Source organism: Morone saxatilis, unplaced genomic scaffold (genome assembly GCF_004916995.1).
Source record: "Morone saxatilis isolate NCDOM2014 unplaced genomic scaffold, NCSU_SB_2.0 Contig7, whole genome shotgun sequence".
Lineage (NCBI taxonomy): Eukaryota > Metazoa > Chordata > Actinopteri > Moronidae > Morone > Morone saxatilis.
In genome coordinates this window covers 6477103-6500081 of record NW_023340246.1, presented here as the reverse complement: position 1 = coordinate 6500081, position 22979 = coordinate 6477103, and the positions used below count along the sequence as shown (strand labels likewise).

Sequence of the window (22979 nt, the reverse complement as noted above, 5' to 3'; positions counted from 1 at the left end):
TTGAGCTACATAATAGGTGTAGTTAGTTTTTGTGTGTGCACTGCTGTTTGTTTTTATGGAACCTCTGGGTCTTATAATGTTACTTGATGGTGTCAGCAGAATCACTAACTTCACTTGCTATTTGATACATGCTCTAAAACAGGTCCCCTCACACACACACACACACACACACATATACTTGCACATATCATACACTCTTGTGTGTGTGTGTCTATGTGGAGTTTGCAGAAAAACAAGCTCAGCTGTAATTCCCCTGGGTTGCTGTAATCTCAGCAGTGAGGGAGGCAGACTGTCTATGCAAAAAGGAAAAAGGAGGGGTGGTGGAGATAGAAGAAGATGATGGGGGGTACATACAATTAGTGTATCCTGATATGTGAAGATGAAAGCATTCATTGTATTGTAGAAAGCTGAAATAGAACAAGGTGTTTTTACATATTTATATTTACAGCTTAGTTGCAGCATGAATCTGTGTTCACATATTTGTGTGTGTGTGTGTGTTTGTGTGTTGCAGGTTTGTAAGCGGCAGCAGGGATGGTACAGCACGAATCTGGCAGCTGCAGCCTCAGGGCTGGAGGAGCATTCTGCTGGACATGCAGACCAAATTACCCGGGTATGTGTGTGTACGGCTGTCAAAGTCTGGCTTTTCTACGAGCACTGCTGTGCTCAGAGCTCAGAGCCGTGGGTTAAGATGGTTCTGTGGGTTATAATGTCAGTCCAAATTTCACAAAAGTCAATCATGTGGTGTGCAAAAGTGCCAAATCTATAGTGTGTAAAGATCCCCTGTTAAAAGCTATGCACAGTTTTAAGGTAGAACACATTTAATCAGGAATAGGTAAAACAGAGCATGCCCTTTGTGCCAGCAGCAAACTGCATTTCTTGTAATTATTCACATATGCATTTATTTATTTAGAGTATGATGACCTACTCCACATAAACAATTAAGTTAAAGAAAAAAACAACATCTTCACACCTGTGGCGTGAAGTGTGACACAGTGATTGATTACCTGATGGCTCCCAGACAGAATATAGATTTACTGCAGCCAACACAGACAGTGAATGAATGGATTGGAGATGACAATGACAGGCTATTTAAGTCTTTATTGCCTGAATGAACACAGCAAACATGGGACAGCTTTGAGAATGAATATAGATTTAGAGATAGCCTGGTTACCTAAAAAAATTATACATTTGTAATTGTCTGTATATATGTACATATGTATATGTATGTATTTATATATGTCTATATAGTTCTTACACTCACTGTAGTACATAAAGTGGGAGGCAGGGAATTGCACAAGAAAGTATTGGATGTGCTGGTTTTCACAGGTTTACACATAAACGTAAACAGTAACAACAGATGTTGTGAATAATTATGTTAAACAGTAAAGAGATTTTGATGATAATAAATTAGATTAATTAGCAGGAAAAGCCAGGTGATACATTGTTTACTTCTTTGATTATAAGTTCAGGAAGAGGGTGTCTTTTATTTTTCAGAACAAACATTTAAACATTTTAAATAAAAGAAATGTCTTTTATCTGCTCCTTTATCTCATTTCTGTGCATAAAGTAAATCAAACTGACCTTAATTCGTGCAAACGTGACATCAGTGTATCAACATCTTTCCCTTCAGGAAGTACAACCCTCCTCCGCTGGAAGACAAGGTGACCAAGTTGAAGGTTACCATGGTAGCGTGGGATCGCCATGACAGTACAGTGATCACAGCAGCCAACAATCTGACGCTGAAGGTGTGGAACTCCTCCACTGGCAATCTTGTCCACGTCCTGATGGTATGTAGCGATTACACATATTCACATGCAAACGCAGTGCTAACAAACACAGATACGCATGTACAAACACAATATAAGAAAGAAACAACAGCATGAAATTAACTTAAATTGCATTTTAAGGGTCCTCTATCAATCTTACAATACTTAATCTACTCATAACTGACCTTGCAGTTATAATCCATGTGTTGCTGCTGCAGTAATTTCTGGTTATTTGGGTAATACTTTGACATATTATCTGTGTCAGATTTTTGTACGTGTTCATCTTTTGCATGTTTTGCCCTCTAGCTACAAATCCCATATAGAGTACTATGGATCTTTGCTGACCTTTTCCCATAACATATTATAGATTTTACATAATCTATTATCCTGAACATCTCCATATGTCTTTTGTTAAATCAGCTGTTAGCAGGGACTTTCAGAAACTCCCTAGTGATGCATTCAAGAGTGTGGGACATTTAGTAGCAATGCGTTAAAACCCAGAAGAAAAACAAAACGTAAACGTGGTAAAAAAGTAGATTGAACAAAAAGTAGAGCCAGACCAATACAGAATTACCAGTGTTAGGGGGGGAAAATTCACTTATTACCGATGAGATGAAAATAGACATTTTCTATGTGAATTTTTGACAGATGTTGCAACAATATATCTATGCAAAGGTACTCAGAAGGAGTAAAAGCACATTTAAGTCAAATATTCTTGTTAAATAATTTTAACATATTACAAGGAGTTTTTAACACAACACAAACTGAAAGTTCCTGGTAGGGGCTTTAACATACACAGTTTCAACCAATTCTGAACATTGCTGAGAGCTTCTTCTCTCCTACTCTGTGCTGCTGCCACAGTATTGTAAATCACAGCCCACTCTGCTGGATAAACTGTGCAGTGACACCAGGATATTAACACAAACATTTTTTTCTCCATCTCCTCCACACCTCCCTTTTCTTTTTTGCATTATATACCAGAAAAAAAACAGTTTTCATATCAGCATATATTGGATAACATATATGCAGATACTGATGTCTGCTATAGGCCAGTATCGGCCGACTGATATATGGGTCTGGCTCTAGTGGTACCAGAGTGACCCTAACCCCCTGACCCCTTAACCTTTAGTGACACAAAGTATGCCAAATTTTGTTTGGCAAACACTGATGATTTCATTTCTTAATGTAGTATAATAGTGTCTTAATCTATATGTTCATGTTGTTTAATGACAGGGTCACGAGGACGAGGTGTTTGTTCTGGAGCCACACCCCTTCGATCCCAGAATCCTTTTCTCTGCGGGGCATGATGGGAATTGCGTTGTGTGGGACCTGGCCAGAGGAGTCAAGATCCGCTCCTATTTCAACATGGTGAGACTCTCGAGCCCCCTGCATCTCTCTGTCTCTTTGTCTCGTTGCCTCTCCCTCACTGCCCTCACATTGAAGCGGACAGTGACCAGATCTTGATATTTGTCCCCTTCACACATGTCATATTTCCTCATGCAGTGAATCAGCAGAAAGACATACAGATGAGCATTGTTAAATTTTTTTTCTTGTTCCTTTGCCTCTTTCCAAATACACATACTTTTCCTTTCGCAGTTTCACTCTTTGTCTCACATTCTTTCCCTCTCACCCGCCACTGTTCTTCCCCTCCCTTACTGCTTTCACTTTCTCCTCTTTCTTTTTTTTCTCTCACGTTTTTCATTTAAACTACACTATGTGTGGCCGTGGGCATGAGTTGAGGGTAGAGTGAAATCATGACACCACACTGATGTCCATATGCCACTGTACTAATTCACCTGGTGTGTTAATCATTGTAGCCACTGTTGTATTTCCTGCTTGCGTCTCTATGGTAACCAAGGGCAGCATTAATCAGAGTCTCAGAACAAGTGAGTCACTCAGTGAGCTGATCAGTCGGCCAAATCTTGGTACTGATCATAGACAGTGAATACACAAAGTGTGTCATCTTGAAATGGTTCTGTTTGGAACTGTTAAAAATAAATAGTGCTCTCTGTAGACACAATGGCAGTTACAGGCTCATGGTAAATGCTAAAATGTAGTGTAAGAGGAGCACAAGTAGAAAGGAGTCATGAAGTCAGAGCAATGACCCAGTAATGTCAGTTACACAGCAATAACTAAAGCTTGCCAATGTTAGCACAGCATGCCCAGCAGAGGAATTGAACTCATGACCCTCTGACTAGGCTGTCTTCTTAACCACTTGAATACATGGCATGTTAGCTGATGTTAGCCACCATAAGCTAAAGACCAAGTAAGACTGTAGCAGCAAAACAAGTACATGAAATGGAGGAAGGGTGAATTTATTGACTAATAATTCATCTTTTCTTGGAATAGGAAAAATGTGGCTTTTTTTTTTTTAGAGGTTACATGGTCTTGAAGCCAAGTCAAGCAGAGTTGCACTATTACTTGTAGACATAATCTTCCCACAGCATCATGCGCAATGCGGTTGTTTAAACTGATATGCATTGCTCTTTCTTACTTTGCAAAATTTGCTTCAAACACTGTTTCAGTGTAGCTGCTACCACAGCCATTCTTTAACTGAACTATATGAATTTATTTGTTTGCTTGCAAGAAGGGGGCTTCCTTAAATCATCTAGAAGGTCTGACAGAGGACGCTGTTCTGTAGCCTTCTGTATCTGGATATTTGTTCTATCACTATTCCACAGCTTCTAGAGTTGCCTCTCCTGCAGCTAGCTAAAAACACATGCACCTTTACTTGTTACGATACCAGAATTTTAAACTTCAGTACAATACTTTGATACCTCTTCTGATACCACGGCAAGAAGAAAAAAGTTCTAGGCACACAAAATAGGATTTCCCCCCCCCCCTTTTTAAAAAAAAATAATAATAATGAACACATGGTACAGAAAAAGTTACTAAACACATAATGAAGACCAGTTAATGATTTAATCTGTGCAACTTTGTGTGGAAAATCTGGACTGTAGATGTATTTTTTTTTATAGGTTTGGTACTTTTGATACTATCAGTTGATAGAATCGTTTAGTTTTAAACACGTCGTATCACAAAAGTATTGAAGTATCCGTACTTTCGACAACCTTATAAGTGACAAAGAGGCAAAAACTCTCAAGAGATGTTTTCATCCGGTTCCTGAATGGAGTACCCACTAACGGCAACAGTCTGCTGACAGTCAGAACAGTTAGGGTTTTCTGATGAAGTTTCGTTTCTGCAGGTGGTGCTCAGTATTGTAATAGTGGATATTACTGATCTGGCTGTCTATCAAACTCTCTTTATTTCACTATTGCTGCTGGAAATGAGAAATGCTGCCTGTCACATGGTTTACATAAAAAACATCAAACACAAAAAAAACAATTTAAGTATCAGTACTAAGTGCCATTCATGTGGAATGCTGCATCTGATTTTGCGTACTACACATTTTGAGAAGCTACGGTTGCCTGGAATAGCCCTGGTAGTGTAATACTATAATTTACAATGTGTACCTACCCCCCCCCTCGTTGGACAGATCGAGGGCCAAGGGCACGGAGCGTTGTTTGACTGCAAATGTAGTCCAGATGGGCAGCATTTTGCAGCCACCGACTCCCATGGACACCTGCTCATCTTTGGCTTTGGCTCCAGCAGCAAGTATGACAAGGTAAAGCAACACGGTCACCTTTAATGTTCATACACATACCTTTAAAAACAACTCACGTAATTGATGCTATCAGTAACAACAAGATCAGTGGTCCTGATCAGTCTTACATCCTCATTGGAAACATACTAAGTATTAGCTTTAAAATGTATGAGTAAATGTACCTCTCCCTTTTTCAGATAGCGGACCAGATGTTCTTCCATACCGACTACCGGCCACTGATCCGGGATGCCAACAATTATGTGCTGGATGAACAGACTCAGCAGGCGCCACACCTAATGCCCCCTCCCTTCCTGGTGGATGTGGACGGGAACCCCCACCACCCTAGATACCAACGGCTGGTGCCTGGCAGAGAGGGCTGTAGGGATGAGCAGCTGATCCCACAGATGGGAGTCACTTCCTCAGGTACAGAGGCTGAAATCAGATCCCTAGGAATATCTTTTCTCTTCATGGTCTGAGGGCATGAACTCAGTTGTACTCTGCTCTTGTTTGCTTGTACACTTTACCTGGGGGTGACACTGTCTAATTGTAACTGTAATCTGTCACATTGCTCTCACAGCCTGACGAGTTATTTGTCATCAATTGTGCATAATGAGTTTTTTTTTTTTTTACTGAAACTACACCAGCATTGGCAATCATAACCAGAACTAATAAGGCAGTTTCAAATCTTGGCAGGGATATAAACAGAAACAAGCAGTAGATAATGAAATGCATCAGTAGTGCACGGTGGAGACAGGTGAAGGAGGCGAGGGGGAAGAGGGATTTCTTGTGAGATATGACTGTACATGCTCTCTGTGGGTTTTGCCTTAGTATAGTGTTAACCTTGCCCTTAAAGTTTTTCAAAGCATGCTGGGTATTGAGGTGACTGGAGGATTTTGGGAAAAACCCATTGCCTTCTTTGACGTGCAGAGTATAGGAACTTTTAGCTCACCTCCTTTTAAATAGAAAGAAATGAATGCAATAAAGCAATGTGTACATGCAGTTATTATGAAACAGTAGGGGTCTTCTTTATGACTTGATTTAAGCTATTTTAATTTCACCAGAACCACCATCTCTTTCTGTTTCTGTTTCTCTTTCACTTTTTTAAGTCACTCTCTTTTACTCCATTCCTGTCTCTGTCAGGCCTGAACCAAGTGGTGAGTGAGCAGGCGGTGGACGGTCCCAGTCCTCTGGATACTATGATTCAGAGGCTGCAGCAGGAACAGGACCAGAGACTGGGAACAAATGACACCAGGGCAAGCAGAGGTAAGGCTGCGTATGACCAGAAAGTCAAACTAATGTAGTGTGGGCACTATCCGAATTAGTTTTAGTTTTCACCTGCAAAGGCATAGCAAGGACATTATTCAGTTCAAATGTTAATTTAATGCCTTATCTGAGGTAAAAAATACTGAAGCTTTCTAAATGTAGTGACTCTACCTATCTCTGAAGCAGGTTAAGACAAGACGAAGTGCAGATACTATTTTAATCCACATATGATGGATTTGTATAATTAACAGTGTGAAAAGTACACCACACAATACATTCGGACTAATATTTTTATTTGTCATAGCCACATGTTTGTAATTAGTGTATCGTGAAACTAAAAATATATTTTTAATGAACCTTTCAGATGAAATATGCAACATATTTTTTCAATTATGCAAAACAAACATTTTAAGCAACTCAGTGAGATTTACACAGGAAACCTAGAAAGTTCAATGAAATGTTCTACAATAAGTAATCGCCTGCATGCAGCTGGCAACAGAAAGAAACTGCAGCATTCTTAGTAACAAAATCATGGGTGTCTTTATTGTATGCTTTGTAAATTCCATTAGGTTTTACTAATGAAATATCATGAACTTAGTAACCGGCTAGTTCAAATCATTGTTTCTTCTCTTGTCTCTCTTTGTATCTCCAGAGCTGAAACAGTTAGTCAAATAATTAATTAGTCCATCAATACAAAAACAGAATCAGAAATTATTTAGTTTAATTTTTAATGGTATCAGCTTAAGATTGGCTTGTTTGGCTTATGTAATAGTAAAAAAATATGGGTTTTCAACTGTTGCTCAGACAAAATAAGCAATTTGAAGACTTCTCCTGGTACTACAAATACTAAGTATATTAGTATTTCTAGCACTTGAATTAATGAATCTACTAGAAACACATGGATGAGTTGGGTGTCAGCATTCTCATCCATTATCAATTGGGACAAGTTACCCCAAAACGGTGTAAACACTATTTTCCCTCTCTTTGATATCTATTTCCCTCAGGATCAGTGGGTTCGCCCACTGAGGTGCACTCTCCACCCAACGTGGGTCTGCGACGCAGCGGGCAGATCGAGGGTGTCCGGCAGATGCACAGCAACGCCCCACGCAGCCAGATGGCCACAGAGGGAGACCTGGTGGCCTGGAGCCGCAGGGTGCTGGTCCCTGAGCTGGAGGACGCCTCTGTCGGGTAACAGACAGACACACACAAACACACACACACACACACACAAATTTGATTTCACAGAGAGAAACCTCCTTTTGGAAGTGATAGAATGCATGTCATCACTCTCTCTGTGTGTTTGTTTATTGTGTAGGAGACAGGTAAACTGGCGTGAGGCTAAAGGGGAGGAGGAGATCAATATTTATCAGTCAGAAAGGAGGAGACGTACCATCCACTCTCTCCCCAAGGAGAGCAGGGTAAGTGAATTATCACACACACACACATTATATACACACACACACATTATATACTAACATTATTGTTCTAGGGGAATATAATTAGTTTTCTTCCTTAACCTTCCTATTCAGTGCCTAACAACCTAGTTTTAATAGGGAATTTCTGTTCTTATTTGTCTCCTCTTTGTCCTTCCTTCTCTGCTTTTGCAGGTTCATCCGACATCAGAATGTGTAGTTGACGAGGGGAGGAGGAGCCAGGGTAACCACGGCTATCACACCCGTGCTGCCATGGAGGAGACGAGCCGCCAGAGCGCCGAGGCTGCTGATGACGACGAAAGCACCTCAGAGGTAGATACAATACCGTTACTGTTTTGAATTAAGTTTCAGACTTCATAGGGGAGCTATGTGGCAAACCCTTCCTGATCTTCCTCTAAAACACACATGACATGAAAAGATTTGTGTTGGAGTTCTTTTGAAGGGGTCTTAAAGTTTAATTCTAGCGATTTGCAGTCAGACAGTAAACAGTGTTTTTTTAATTTTGCTTGTGGGATGTCATTTTCCCCATTTTTTTTTTTTGGCTCATCTAACTTGTTAGAACTGCTTTTGCACTCATTTTTCTTCTAGTCCAATTTTCGATCAGCTGATTTCACCAAAGACCTTCTATTCAGACTTTGCCAGCATGTTAACCTTTTACTTCCTGCTGTTTTGCGCCTTGGACTTTACCACTTGGTAAAACAATTCTGGACTGCCAGTACTGTGAAAAGTAGACTCTTTTAATTTTGTGTGTATTTTCCAAAAGGACACCCTGTCATCAAAATGATCCATTAAAATAAGCCATATAGACATAGTGACATTTATCTACCTTCAAATCAGTCTAGCAGGCAAACAGTGTAATAAAGCCATGAAAACTTTATGCACTCTTTCATTACCAGAGTCTAACAATAAAAGTAGTACTCAATTGAGCACTGAAGAGTTAAATGTGGTGTAGCTCTGCTCAGTACCACTTATCTCTTATGTCCTCTCTAATCTAACAAGCTGATACAAGCACACCAAACTGCTCAACTCACAACAATAGACCAACTTTTTACTATACAGTACCTTCCTGGTGCCTTTCCTTTTCACTGATTCTGTTTGTTTTTTTTTGTTCGTCTTTGTGTCGTTTAGAGCGCTAACATGAAATGATATGTGTTTCCAGGGAGAGGTGGAGGTACGGCAAATCAACGGACATTCATCAGAGGAGGAGAAGGAAGAGGAAGCAAAGGAACCCTGGCCGGATGACCACAGTAGTTCAAGGTAAGATACATACAGTACATCACACACATTAATCATATCAACCATCTCCTACAGATACATGCACATGCTGTATGCAAATCAAAACATGAACACAAGCAGATACATCTGTGTATTTAATCTTCTCCCTGTGATTTATTTGCAGCGACTACTCTAGCGATTATTCCGACTGGACAGCGGACGCAGGGATCAACCTTGAACCGCCCAAGAAGAGTGTGAAAGTAAAAAAGAAAAGCAGCAGCTCTGAGGAAGATGGAGAGAAGAAGAGGGATGGGAAGAAAGAGAGAAAGAAAGAGAAAGCCGACAAAGATGGCGCATTACCAAAGAAGAAGACGCCAAAGGAGAAGAGGAAGGTTTGTTGTTAGTAATTGTGTTTTGCCTGCTTGTGGCTCCAGGAGTAAATCAAAGTTACTACCCTTCAGCCATTTGCGCAAATGAGGGCTCAGATTAAACACTGTTTTAAAGACAAATAATTGAAGTCAACACAAGTACATTCAACAAACGTGACAAAAGGTTCTTTTGCAATATTTTCTGCACATTTGATGTAAAACAAATTCATACATTTTAACTTTTGATTTAAAGTATGGACACATTAGATGAGGATTATTCAAAGTTTAGGTCCTTATTTAAATTCTGGAGAAGAAAAGAAATGTTACATAATGAAAAACCCCTAATTTAAGAACTGTTGTTGACTGTTTATTTTGTTGTGTGTCATTCAGAGGACAGAGCTTGAGGAGCAAGGGCTAACACTGGAGGAGTGGCTACCCTCTGCCTGGATCACAGACACAGTCCCCCGCAGATGTCCTTACATACCCCAGATGGGGGACGAGGTACGAGCTGTTTCAGTGTCCTCAGCACATGTGCACCACATGTCTGCTCATTCCAAAACACCGGCTCATGTTTTACATAGCAACAAGACTGAAAGTCTGCACTTAATTTAGCGGCCCCATGAGGCTGTAATGTCCATTACACACAAGTAAATAAGGGACACACTGACTGACATTGCCATCCATAGCAGCTGAAAATATAATTTAACTATGTTACCCCAAATTTTACATTCCAGAAACATATACAATATACAGTTCTGTGATAAATTTGAATTGATGTATGTGTGTGTGTGCAGGTATACTACTTCAGACAGGGCCATGAAGCCTATGTGGAGATGGCCAAACAGAAAAAGATTTACAGCATCAATCCTAAAAAGCAGCCCTGGCACAAGATGGAGCTACGGGTAAGAAACACTTTGACAAAGATAGATTTAAGACTCTCTGAAGAGAGACTCTGCTCTTTAGATCCCATGTATCCAGAGATTTATATCGTCTCTTTATTTGTGTGCCCACAACCACTGAAGAGAATCCTCTTGTAAAAATAACAGTAGAGCCATGAAACAAAAGTCAATACAGTCCTCACACAGGGGAAATACATTTGTCCAGTTAAATTAATAACAGTGACATTCATTAAAAACATAAAAGTAGAAGTCACAGTGAAAAACCTCTCTCACAATCCTCTGACAGATATATAGTGAACATCAGATGCCAGATCCTGTTTTTCAGTCTCACATCTTGACTGACATTTTGGCAGTTTAATACTTTCAGTGACACTTCTCTTTTGAGGATGCTGAGTTTCAAAGGTAATGGCTAAAAAGGCCAGAGTAGAAATAAAATAATAAAAGGCACAATCTTCCTCAGAATACATAGCAGTTCCTAGGAATCACTACATAGTTTCAAGCTACAATGATTCAATCATTCACCATTGCACACATCACAACACACCCACACACACACACACAAACACACACACACACACACCTCCCTCTCAGGTCTTTCCAACACACACACAGTATTTAGCTTATAAACCTCTTACTGGTATTTCTTCTTACTCACAGACGCTTGTCTCGTTTCTTTCATGTTTACTTTAATCCCTTTTCCTTCCAAAAAAATGTACATCAGCTAAAAGAAAAATGTCTGCAGAGAACAAAGTTTCACCCCTATATATGAAACTGTCTCTAAAAGAATGGGGAAAAAGACTTTAACACTTAAAAGTAACAGCTTATGGGATTACATTTTTACTTGGTATATATTTCATTTCTTTTCCATGTGTGGAGGCAGAAATAGCAATTTCCGTGCAGACAGCAGTCCATAATGTATTGCAGCCACAGTGTGCATCTTTGTGAATGTATTGCCTGTAGCGTGTAAAACGCAGGGTTCTATACCTTTTTCTTTTTATTTGAACAAACATCTATGGCGACATTAAAGTATTACTTTCTCCGGTTTAACTTTTTCTTAGCTCGAAAAACTTACTGTAGCCCTGCTAACTCTCTCTCAGCCTACACAGTACACAACACTGATAAGAAAATATATCAATAGAAAATGAAAAGTAGTGCATTGATCTTATTTAATCTAAACCAGGAAACGCTAATCACTCCCAATAAATGAGTTGTATTCATTTGCATTATTTGTCCATTTTATTTTTGGCTGTATAGGAGCAGGAATTGATGAAGATAGTTGGCATCAAGTATGAGGTTGGCTTGCCCACACTGTGCTGTCTGAAGCTTTCCTTCCTGGACCCTGACACCGGCAAACTAACTGGAGGATCCTTCTCTATGAAGTAAGCATCCCAATGTGACACATGCTATATTTAATGGAACTTTCCATTTTTCACCCTCGTTTTCACCTTTTTTATTCCTCCAACAACATTAGTGCCCACAGAGTGTGAAACTATTCTCTGTAATCTATGGGCTTCTCTTCTGCTAAGTTTAAATATAATATTTATTTCCCTAAATTAATTCTTGTGTTGACACAAGGCAAGGCAGTACTCCTAAAACATTTAATCCAGTTGACTGACAATACAAAAGTAAATACTGTTATGGGAAAGGCAAGCTGCTACTCCACATTGTCTGTGTTAGATCTATTTCACACTGTTAATATGGTTGTTTTATTTATTCTTTTGTTGCTTTGTTGCTTACATGTTTGTCTTGTTGCAGATACCACGACATGCCTGATGTCATTGACTTCCTGGTACTACGGCAGCAGTTTGACAATGCCAGAAAGAGGCAGTGGAGTATAGGTCAGACAGGTTTGCCTTTGTTGTCTGACACGCAGAATACAAAATACATGTCACATATATTTTCTAACTTAAATCATGAGGTCAACTGTTGTTTTCTTGTTAAGATCTAAACTAACTGTGATGTGTGTATAGGTGACAGGTTTCGGTCAGTAATTGACGATGCCTGGTGGTTTGGGACCATCGAGAGCCAGGAGCCCTACCAGCCTCAGTATCCTGACAGCCTCTTTCAGTGCTACAATGTCTGGTATGATCCGCTTGTATTTACTCTGTTTAGGGCTGCACAGTTGAAAACGCAGATAAATCAGAGCTCTACACAGTCTCACTTTCACTCGATACATTTTCATGAGCAATTAGATCCATTGCTTCAAACCTAAGGTTGCATCAACAAATGAAAAGACTGCTTAACCCCGCGCGACAAACTGTGTCAGAAATGAAAACAGATATAATGTGTGTTAAACAGAAATGACAAGACCAAAATGAATCATAATCAAGGAAACCTCTGGGATGATGGTGAGAAAAGGAAGTCAGACATCGCTAATTATATTTTGCAGTTGCAGCACTGCAGGTTACTACCAGAAATGTATTCAATCCACTGAAATGACACAACAAAATGCAACATTACAAAACTATACAGTATCAGCATAACGTGAACTTTATACCACTTATAACACTTTTATATGGAGAATACTGAACAAGCAGGTACGAGCAGGTTATAGAAGGAGAACTGTAATCTCTTAGTCAGAAAATCATGTGGCATTAATTGATGGTACATATTTACCAAACATTGTATTATTGAAATCTTGTGATTTTGTGAAACTTCACTTGGAGACTGATTTTCAAAATCAGAAAAGTTGGCTACTGTGTGAAAGTGTGAAAACTTTGACTGGGTTCCCAGTCTTTGTCTGCTGCTCTCTTGGTATCTTAGTGGAATCCTGGGACTGAATGAGTTTGACATCTGACTTCCCCCGATGACAGAATAAGGAATAAGACACGTGAACCCGTTTCATTAAAATGGTTTATATGTAACAGGGATTTGTCTGCTTGGACAAAATCCAGGCAAGTGTAGACAAACGGCTCGTTGTGATTATGTTGCTGACACCTCCTCTCACAACACTCATTAACTGCACAAACACGTCATGGCTTGAATCACTCATAAAACTTGATGAAACAGTCCTGGATTTGATATTTACAATGACACCAACTAACATTGTTTTGCTATTGGTGGACTTTCATTGTCAGTGACATTCCAATTTGAAACGTTAATAAGCATATTGTCTGTTTGAGTTAGTTTTTCTTTGTCAGCACTGAGTGCTCATGGTGACACATTATTTGAAAAACCTTGTTAGAGAATGACATTCACTTTAGGCTGTAGGATGACTGTAATACGTCACCTATAAAATATCAAAGACAAAGGCTCAAAGATGACTTTGACGATTCATATCAAAACTGTTTCTCATCCAGCTGGGATAACGGAGACACGGAAAAGATGAGTCCTTGGGATATGGAGCCCATCCCTGATGATGGTAGGTCACTCTAATACGCTCACACTGCAGTATATACACATTTACACTCCCTTTACAAATTTTAACATTTTGAAGGATTCTTCAGTTTCTCTTGTTCCCCGCGCAGCCACGTTTCCCGAGGAGTTGGGCATGAGCGTCCCGCTGATAGAAGAAGAGCAGAAGGAGCTGCTCTACGTCCCACTGGACGGGGAGTGGGGCTGCCGCACACGCGCAGAGGAGTGCGAACGCATCATCAAAGCCATCGACCAGCTCTGCACACTCGGTATGACGTCATCAAGCTTCTGTGAAAATAACGGTCTGCTTATGTGACTTAAGCGGCGATGTGAAGTTCAACCAGGAGGGCCCATTTCTCGTAAAGCAGCATGACTGTCCACACAACATGAGTCACCACTCTGAGCTCATCAGTGTGAGCCCAGCAGGGCCACGGATCAAATGTTAAAAGAAATAAGCTGCTAACACGTTCAGCCGCATACTGAGGTGCTTGCTTGAGTTCCCATTAAGTGATGTAATGTCATATAAAGCACAGGCTTTGTGTTACTGCACCCCTCCTGGTGGAAAGCTGGTTTGAAGGCTCCCTCTAGTGATAGTTTGGGAATTAAACACACGCGAGCACCAACAGCCTGCACACTTAATCCTTCTAGATCTCTCCCTTGTTACTCCTACGCTTCATGCCGCAGTTGGCTTACAGCACAGGATTTATATTAACTCTTGCAGGTGCATCTAAATTTAGACACCGTAAGCAGGTTATTTTATTTAGAAGGAGACATATCATGTAGAAAGGATATCCACCTTTGTTAAACCATTAAGGTCCACAGTGGAATTTTAGGTCAAATTGGTCAAAGTTTGAGGCTACAGCAAGTAGTAGTAGCAAGTTTTCCTAACATATTTATTTAGTTGTTAGTTACTAGGGGTAGCTCTTTTTTTTGATAGGTTAGGAATTTCACATCTTCATAATTTTTGATACACATATTGTTACAATATAGATTGAAAAAGAAAAAATATAATCTATTGCTTTTTCTTGGTCCAGTATTGCCTTTGTGCAGAGCTAAGAAACATTTTATAATGTACAATACATTTTTATCAAATGCCTGGATTCACACCTTCAATTTCAACAATATGTGCTTTGATCCAGTGTAAATATTATTATGATATTTGATATTTTATGACTTTTCTGCATTTATAAAAGAAAATCCACTTTGTTGACCAATTAAGGTATGATAAATATGTGAAATCAAAACTTTTGCTTTTGTTATGTGTGCAACATGTCTTGACAGTTTCCACAGCAGATTCTGTGTTTCCACCTCTAACAGAAAAAAGATCTATGTGGCATTTTCATATCATTCTTATTATAGTCATTTCTGACTATACCTCTCTTTCCACCTTTAAACAGTTCAGTTTTACAGTATTACTAAGGGCTTGTCTTACATTTAGCGGATGTGTTCCAGTAATAATCCTCTCTTCTTGTGTGTTCACCCTCAGATGTGGCAGCGCCATTCGCCTTTCCAGTGGATCTACAAGCTTACCCCACATACTGCACAGTGGTGGCCTACATCACTGACCTCAGCACCATACGCCAAAGGCTGGTGAACCGCTTCTACAGGTACCTCACATCAGGCTGTGTTTGGCTAAAAGGGATGGCAGACAATACAGAGCGTGTGTGTATGTGTGAGAGAGAATTACGTACACACTCAACCTATTTTTTTCTCTTTCAGACGACTGTCCTCTCTGATGTGGGAGGTCCGCTACATTGAACACAACACCCAAACATTCAATGAGCCCGGATCATTCATTGTCACTACTGCCAAGTTTGTCTCTGACCTCATGCTGCAATTCATTAAGTGAGTATGATCTTAAAGCACTCCACACAAAAAAATCATCAAAACCTTCTGGTTAAAAATTAGGATTACATTCCATGTTTTAAACATCTCACAATATTTGCACTGTCAGATATCATTTCTGCTCTCTCCTCTTTTCTCCTTCAGGGACCAAAGTCTGACAGACCTCATGGCCCTCTACAAAACTATGAAGAAGGCTACCTTCTCTGACTCTGAAGATGAGGTGTGTTTACATATCTACATGTTTACACTGTAACTTGTCTTAAAAAGGCCCTGAACATGTTGCTTTTTATTCTAATTAATTGCTGAAATTCATTACATAGTCTCACCAAATCAAAAAATAGTCAAATACCGGTAGTCATCAAAGAAAAGCGTACTTTCACTATTTCCTCTTAATTGATAAATATGTTGTGAGATGGATATTGTATTGCATGTATCAAGGGTGAGGGATAATGCCTGACAAGGTGTTCATTAATTCCTGATTATGGACACCTCAAAGTGCATTATCCCGCTTATACCATGGTCACTTAGGAAGATCATTCATTTATATTTTCATGTGTTTGGCAATCAAAATTTGAAGTTTTTTTTACATGCCACTACTTCAGTAAATTGGACAAACCTTAGATATGACTTGGCAACAGGAGATATTTTTAGTTCCCTTATACTAGCAAAATTCAAAGTCAATAACACTGCGTGCAGTTGACAAACACTACTTAGGTGTGCGACATCAGGAATTAATGGACACTCTTTATCAGCATCGAGTATTCTCCCAGACCGTGGTACAACAAGTAGTAATTCTAATTTTAAATGCTGCTGTTATTAGGGCAGCGCAGCCTGTTATACAATATGCAATAATTCCCCATTTCCTATCTATTTAGGATGATGAGGAGGAGGATGAAGATAGTAATACTCCTGGAACATCCACGCGGAACCATAAGGTAGGGTTAGGGTGACAGCAACAGTGTTGTCCCACACATCCTTCACTGCTGTTCATGAGAGTGAAAACAAACTATACTAAACTCTGAAGTCTTACTTTTAATATTAAAAGTTAAATCCAGCCTCTAAACAAGCACAGTTACTTCTATTTACCTGACTTTTTCTGTGTAGGGTCGTCGACCCATGCGGCGCCAACTTCGAACCCGACCTCCCTCATACGACCCTCATGCATGGAGGGGGCGCTGCAAGGAGCTGCTGGATCTCATCTTTCAGTGTGAAGATTCAGAGCCCTTCAGAGAACCCGTGGACCTACAGGAATACCCGGTACTTACGCAAAAACTCGTTGCTTTCAGTATTGTGTGAACTCTACCTTCCTCAGAAACAAACTGAACTCATGTGGATGTGATGTGAGTTTAGCTCATAGAGAATTTGTATTAGACTCAGGTCAATTTGCATTTTCAGTTACCTGTTTTGGTCCTTGAAACTTACTATACAGTCAGTCAGGGGCACAAGTGGCTACAACTCAATTACACAAGGAGTGGTGTTTGAAGCGAAGGGATTGTTTGGTCTGAAAAACAGGCTTCTCCATTCAGCATCTGAAATGAAGACCAAATCTAATGGGAGAGTTGTGAAGGAGAAACAATGTGAACAGACTCACAGTTTCAGTGGGCTGCAGTTCTCTTGTTAACAGAGGAGTAGTGGAATTCTTTCAGTTGGTTCTCTTTTTTCAGTCCACTTAAAGTAAAAAAAACTAAATCTCCCACATCTTTACCCTCCCTTCTCCTCTACTCCTTATTGTGTTCTCATCTTTTGAAACCTGTAATTGAAATGTCCCGACTTCCCTCCGCCTCTCCCAGGACTACCTGCAAATAGTCGAATCACCAATGGACTTTGGCACCGTTCTCAACACACTAACAGAAGGGAAGTACCAGTCTCCCATTGAGCTCTGCAAAGACGTCCGGCTGATTTTCAGCAATTCCAAAGCTTACACGCCCAGTAAGAAGTCTCGGGTGAGACACACATGCAAAAACACATACTCACACACTCTTAATATACCTTGTAGCGTTCTCATATTTTCATGCTTTGATTAATACAAATAAAATACTTCCCTTTTTGTCTGTGTGTGGCAGTTAAATCAGTCCTTTATTGTGTCTCCAGATCTACAGTATGAGTCTGAGGCTCTCTGCACTGTTTGAAGAGCATGTCAGCTCCATCTTGGCTGACTACAAGGCCATCCACGGCCTGACAGATAAACTGACCAGACAGGGCACTGACAGACAGACACGACACACTACAGACAGACAGACACGGCACGCCATGAAGAGGAGGAGGAGGAGGAGCGAGTCTCCAGCCAGCAGCACTGCATCCAGGTAGGAGAAAGGACATTTTCTTTCTTGTCTTGTCTTTTACTGTGCATTAGGTGTGATCTTTGGTATTCTTTCCTCCCACCCTGCCTCTAGTCCAGAGAGGAAGAGACGTGTGTCATCCAGAGTGACCGGAAAAAGGGAGCCATCACCAGCTCCTTCACGACCCTCCTCTCTGAGGCAGAGCATCGCCCCCAAACAGCCCCCACAGCTGGTGAACGGGAAGGCAGACACACCCGCTGCAGGGCGTACACGAAGTGCAGCACGCCATTCTACACACACTCCACCCTCCTCTTCCTCCTCACATAACACCACAGGCAACCCACAGAGCACAGCAGGTTAGATCACTACTACATGTAAATTCATACTGACAGCAAGAATATCAAAAACTGTAGTTTTAAAGGAGCGGTTTGACATTTTGTGTTTAGAGTTAGATTACGTTTGTATGCCAGATATGAAGCTTCTGCGAGCAGCTGGTTAGCCTAGTTGCTTGGCAACCTCACGGTGACAACAAAACTCCAGGAAGTTACTGCGCCCAGTCAAGAAATATCTGTCGTTTTTAAACTCTTTTGTATGAAATTGAATAAGCTTTAGAGCTGGTGGTAGGCACATTTTGTTACCTTTAGACACAGCCATGCAACCTGTTTCCCCCTGTTTCCTGTCTTTGTGCTAAGATAACCAGCTGCTGGCTTCATATTTACCGTACAGGCATGAGAGTGGTGTCAATTCTTTCACCCTTAATAAGAAAGTATAGTTTATTAACAACTAACCACATGTAACAGGATGTATTTACTTCCTTTCTTGCATATTTTATGGCCGTCGACAGAGTCTACTCGCTCACTGAGGGCTCATAACTCTGTGTCAGCTTCAACGCCTCCGGCTCCTGAAAAGGTGACACCCCCTCCAGCCACGGAAAGTAGCAGTGGAGGAAGCACCCGGAGGAAACTCAGGACTCCTGTACGACTCACACCCGGTAAGAGATAATGTCTCAAAGAAGTGACCGTGTGATGCTTGGGTTTATGATTAGTCATAAAACACATTTAATGTCACCGGTCTGCTATTGATTTATAGCTTCTTCCTTTTGTCCCGTAAATCAATGTCCTTTCCTCCCAGGCTCTCCTGCCAGCCCTTCATCTCAGAGCACAGTCCACCTGAATGGCCACAGTAGTCATGTGACCCTGGGCGTTGGGAGGAGGGGGCGGAAATCCAGAGTGGACCCACCAGTGAGTCCTCCAGAAGTCACAACTCCGGGGAGCCCTTCCCGACCCCGCGGCCGCCCTCCTGGCAAGAAAAGAGGCAGGAAGAGCAAGCAGGAGCTGGAGGAGATGAGAAGGAGCGGCAACCGCAGGAGCTCCACCCCCGATGATGAGCTTGACCAATCGACGGGGGACGAAGGCGGGACGTCTTCCGCGCAGGAAACATCTGTGTTGTCGGACTCTGGCGTGGCATCGACGCCCAGACGGCGCGGCCGGCCCCGAGCCGTAAGGACAGATGAAGCCACTCCTCCTCCTGCTGAGTCACCCGAGCCCTCGCCGCTGAGGAGGAGCAGCAGGAGAGCCAATGAGGACGTCACGCCTCCTCCCCAACCTGCTCCTCAACGACCCAACCGGAAGGAGTCTCCAAAGGAAGAGGCAGGGGACGGGGCAAGTGGGTCGATGCGCACCCGAAACCAGGGGCGACGGTCGGCCTGGTACATGGAGGAGGACTCTGAGGAGGAGCAGAGGCAGTTGCTGTTTGAGGACTCATCAATCACATTTGGCACCTCCTCAAAGGGACGCGTCCGCAAGCTCACGGAGAAGGCCAAAGCCAACCTGATAGGGTGGTAACGGGGAGGAGGAGCAGGCTGGCTGCCCTGACACAGGAGAAATCCATGCGTTGGAGGAGCAGGGGGCTGAGTAGAGGAAGTCGTGCTCGGTGTTGTATGCATTTGTTGTGCGCATATGTGTGTGTACGTCCGGGGAGCTGCTAGTCCAGCTGCTGCTATTCGAAGCTGTGGCTACGGAGAGACGCAGCAGCGCAGTTATCTGTCCACTCCTACTTCCTCTGGGCCCAGCAAGCACACCGGCCCCCAATGGCTTTCCGACGACGCATGTTCATTCGTTCCGACTCCTCCGCCATTATTGGTCCATGTTGGATCCCACAGGAGCTCACGACTCCCACGCTGGTGGTCTTGTGACTCGTCCTCCTGTCCAATGAACCACTCTACACCTCCGTCTGACCTTAAACACTGTTGGTGTCAGACTTGGCAAAACAGTAGTCGTTTTAGTACTTGAAAGAAAAAAGAAAAAAATCACGAGGAGAGCTGGATGTATCTTAACTCACTCTTGCTATTTTTGAGGACTTTTCAAGAGTCTCTGCTGGGTATGTCAAAGATGCCCACTGAGCTGAAATTGTTAGGTCTGTGAGGGATTACAGACCACTGGCCTGACAACGTCTTTCGCCCCCCCTCTTCTTCATTGTTCCTGCTCTTTTTTTATACAGCCCTCTCTGCTTTTTCTAAGATTTGTACGTGATGATCGGCCCTCTGTTTTCGGAAGTCTTACACATTGGCTGACCTGAGCGTGTCTGTCTGCGCTAAAATACCAAATGGTGTACCTTTTGTTGGTACTGTAGATCTGTAGGTGTTGTTTACTGTTGATGTGTGTGGGTGCGCCTGGGTGTTTTTTTTTTTTTGTTTTGTTTTTTTTTTGCATGTTAGAAAGTTTTTACTATGAGGAGGAGAAAAAGGATGCATGGGTGAAAGGGGTCATTTATACATGTCTGGATAGATCATGTTTCAATGCGTCCTCAACATTAGCAATACCTTGTGCCTTTATGTCTGTGGTGTGCGTGCGTGCGTGCGTGCATGTGTGTATAAGTGCGCTTGGCCTCTGCCCTGCAAAGTACATGTGCCTGTATGTGTACAAACTAAGTTGTGACTCTTGCGAGTGTGTGTAGTTGAAGGAGCGTGTGTGTTTTTATAACACAGTTGAGTGTGTCATTCAATTTCAGCGTACAAACAGTGGCATACGGTTTGATCGTTGTGAAACCTCTCAAAGAAATGTATTTATAGCAGTTGAAAAAAAAGACTTTACTGTTGTTGTAAAACCATTATTCATGTCAATATATTATCCTATAACCAACCTATCGTCAGTTTATACCTAAGGTACAGCCAGTGGAGCTTTGGGTGACTAGCTTTGAGATGCACTTACCACAGACCGATTATCAATGCAGTCGTAGGGAGTAACCCTGTGTATTTTAAAATTGTTAACATATAAAAATGGACTTTTTAAATGTTGATATGTTTCTATGGTGACCATACACAAACACAAATCTGTCTCGCATGTTCTAGCACTTTCTCATGCCTGGAAAAAAACAGGATCGAGCCGGATCAAACTGGATCGAATTTGGAGAGAGAGAGGGACAAGTCTTACATTCATATTTCTGATTGTGTGCCTTCGCTATTCTGGCATATTGAACCCTCGGTTTCTGCTTTTGGGCCCCCCCTTTCTTTTTTTTTTGGGACATCCCGGGACCGGACTGGACTTCACAGGCTCGTATTGAGAGCTTATGGAAGAGAGAAACGACTGACTGGGGACAAACATGTCGCTCTCTCCCTGTACACACATCTAATGGAGTTTCTACATATGACCACCTCCACGTATTTTTCTGTTTTCACCCCAGCACAAAGCAACCGAATGCCAAAATCCAAATCAACAAAGTGTTGTGGGTTTGACTGGGGAGAACTGGACGGTAGCATCTATATACACCCGGTTCATTTCATAGCTCTTTCTTGTCACATATTATTCAACATATATCTCATCTGTTTATTATTGTTTTTGTTCTCTTGTTATGGATTTGTCAATGCCAAATTCTGTCTTTGGGCACTGAAGTTTTAGAACATGGCTTTTGAATGTGTTTATTTTCTGTCTCCACAGTGAGTGTGTTGAGCTTGATTTACATATAATGTGTCAACTGTTTTCTGTCTGTGTCCTTGCCATACAGGACAATGTTTCAGTGGCTAGATCTGTGGAGTTAAATTGGTGTTTTATACTCCTCGCACTTATTTGAGGATACAATTAACAACTTCTTTTTTTTCTGTCAGTCTGGCTTATATTTACTTCACAAAATGTTTGTTTATATTGTGTATATGAAGAGTTTTATTCCAGATTGAGACAGCCTAAAACACTGACACTTTCCTCCACAAATGACTGTTGGCATGAAAATAAATGTTATTGTTGGGTTTCTATTGAAGATAGGAAGCTAATGATCGTTGCCCACAAAACTGTGTAATTTGTGGGCAAGGACAAACTCTTCATAGGCACATAAAGGTTTTGGATTTTTTTTTTTTTCTTTTCTATCTCAATCACAAATAATCATATTTACATATATGCACAGATTATATGAGTAGTGTGGAAACAAAATTTTAGACCGTGGCTTCTCACACCTAAAGTATGAGCTCACTTTTAAACAGTGTTTACATGAGCCGACTAAAAGGAAAAACATTGCAGTTGAAAGTTCCAGATGTTTGCTGGATTTTGGATGTTTTCATGGACATACCCCTTTCTGAATCAGGAATCGGTGGGCAGGGATGTGCGTTATTCCTGCTCTGATTTCCCATTGAATTACAGTCAAAGTGGGAATGCAGCCATCATATCTGCCGGGTAGACATAACGTAAAACGACATAAAAAGACATAAACGTGTTTGTTCTGCTTTTGCCCCCTCTTCATCAGATCACCCACACTACCTGTATTTATCAAACCTGTCAAAGTAAGAGAGCTGATATGGAACTGCTGGTCGTGTTAGTAATAATCTACAACTTCTAATCATTTCAAATGGGGCCTTAAAAGCAAGTAACTGGTTTATAAGCAAGAATTGGTCTATTCATTCATTCATTCACTTTCAAACAAGCCACATCTGTCCCCAGTAGTTCATAAAGTTTTTGGCTTTTAGTT

The 22979-nt window shown here is 41.3% G+C and overlaps 1 protein-coding gene across 4 annotated transcripts in view; it reads left to right on the top strand.

Annotated features, from left to right (window-relative positions):
- Positions 1 to 22416, top strand: part of phip (pleckstrin homology domain interacting protein) — a 34915-nt gene extending 12499 nt beyond the window's left edge. Inside the window, exons 13-40 of one of the 4 annotated variants that reach the window (XM_035678561.1) lie at positions 512 to 610; positions 1631 to 1787; positions 3000 to 3134; positions 5263 to 5391; positions 5568 to 5793; positions 6511 to 6633; positions 7638 to 7821; positions 7949 to 8051; positions 8241 to 8378; positions 9226 to 9323; positions 9466 to 9673; positions 10040 to 10150; positions 10444 to 10551; positions 11803 to 11927; positions 12304 to 12386; positions 12519 to 12630; positions 13848 to 13909; positions 13995 to 14171; positions 15389 to 15509; positions 15622 to 15747; positions 15892 to 15967; positions 16623 to 16682; positions 16852 to 17004; positions 17538 to 17690; positions 17839 to 18050; positions 18141 to 18382; positions 18871 to 19017; positions 19158 to 22416. In XM_035678561.1, the coding sequence (XP_035534454.1) occupies positions 512 to 610; positions 1631 to 1787; positions 3000 to 3134; positions 5263 to 5391; positions 5568 to 5793; positions 6511 to 6633; positions 7638 to 7821; positions 7949 to 8051; positions 8241 to 8378; positions 9226 to 9323; positions 9466 to 9673; positions 10040 to 10150; positions 10444 to 10551; positions 11803 to 11927; positions 12304 to 12386; positions 12519 to 12630; positions 13848 to 13909; positions 13995 to 14171; positions 15389 to 15509; positions 15622 to 15747; positions 15892 to 15967; positions 16623 to 16682; positions 16852 to 17004; positions 17538 to 17690; positions 17839 to 18050; positions 18141 to 18382; positions 18871 to 19017; positions 19158 to 19870 (4381 nt within the window). In that variant the 3' untranslated portion in view covers positions 19871 to 22416. Of the gene's footprint in view, positions 1 to 511; positions 611 to 1630; positions 1788 to 2999; positions 3135 to 5262; positions 5392 to 5567; positions 5794 to 6510; positions 6634 to 7637; positions 7822 to 7948; positions 8052 to 8240; positions 8379 to 9225; positions 9324 to 9465; positions 9674 to 10039; positions 10151 to 10443; positions 10552 to 11802; positions 11928 to 12303; positions 12396 to 12518; positions 12631 to 13847; positions 13910 to 13994; positions 14172 to 15388; positions 15510 to 15621; positions 15748 to 15891; positions 15968 to 16622; positions 16683 to 16851; positions 17005 to 17537; positions 17691 to 17838; positions 18051 to 18140; positions 18383 to 18870; positions 19018 to 19157 lie in introns of all 4 variants that reach the window. The other 3 variants (XM_035678562.1, XM_035678560.1, XM_035678563.1) reach the window with 3 other exon arrangements.
- The last annotated feature ends 563 nt before the right edge of the window (positions 22417 to 22979 follow it).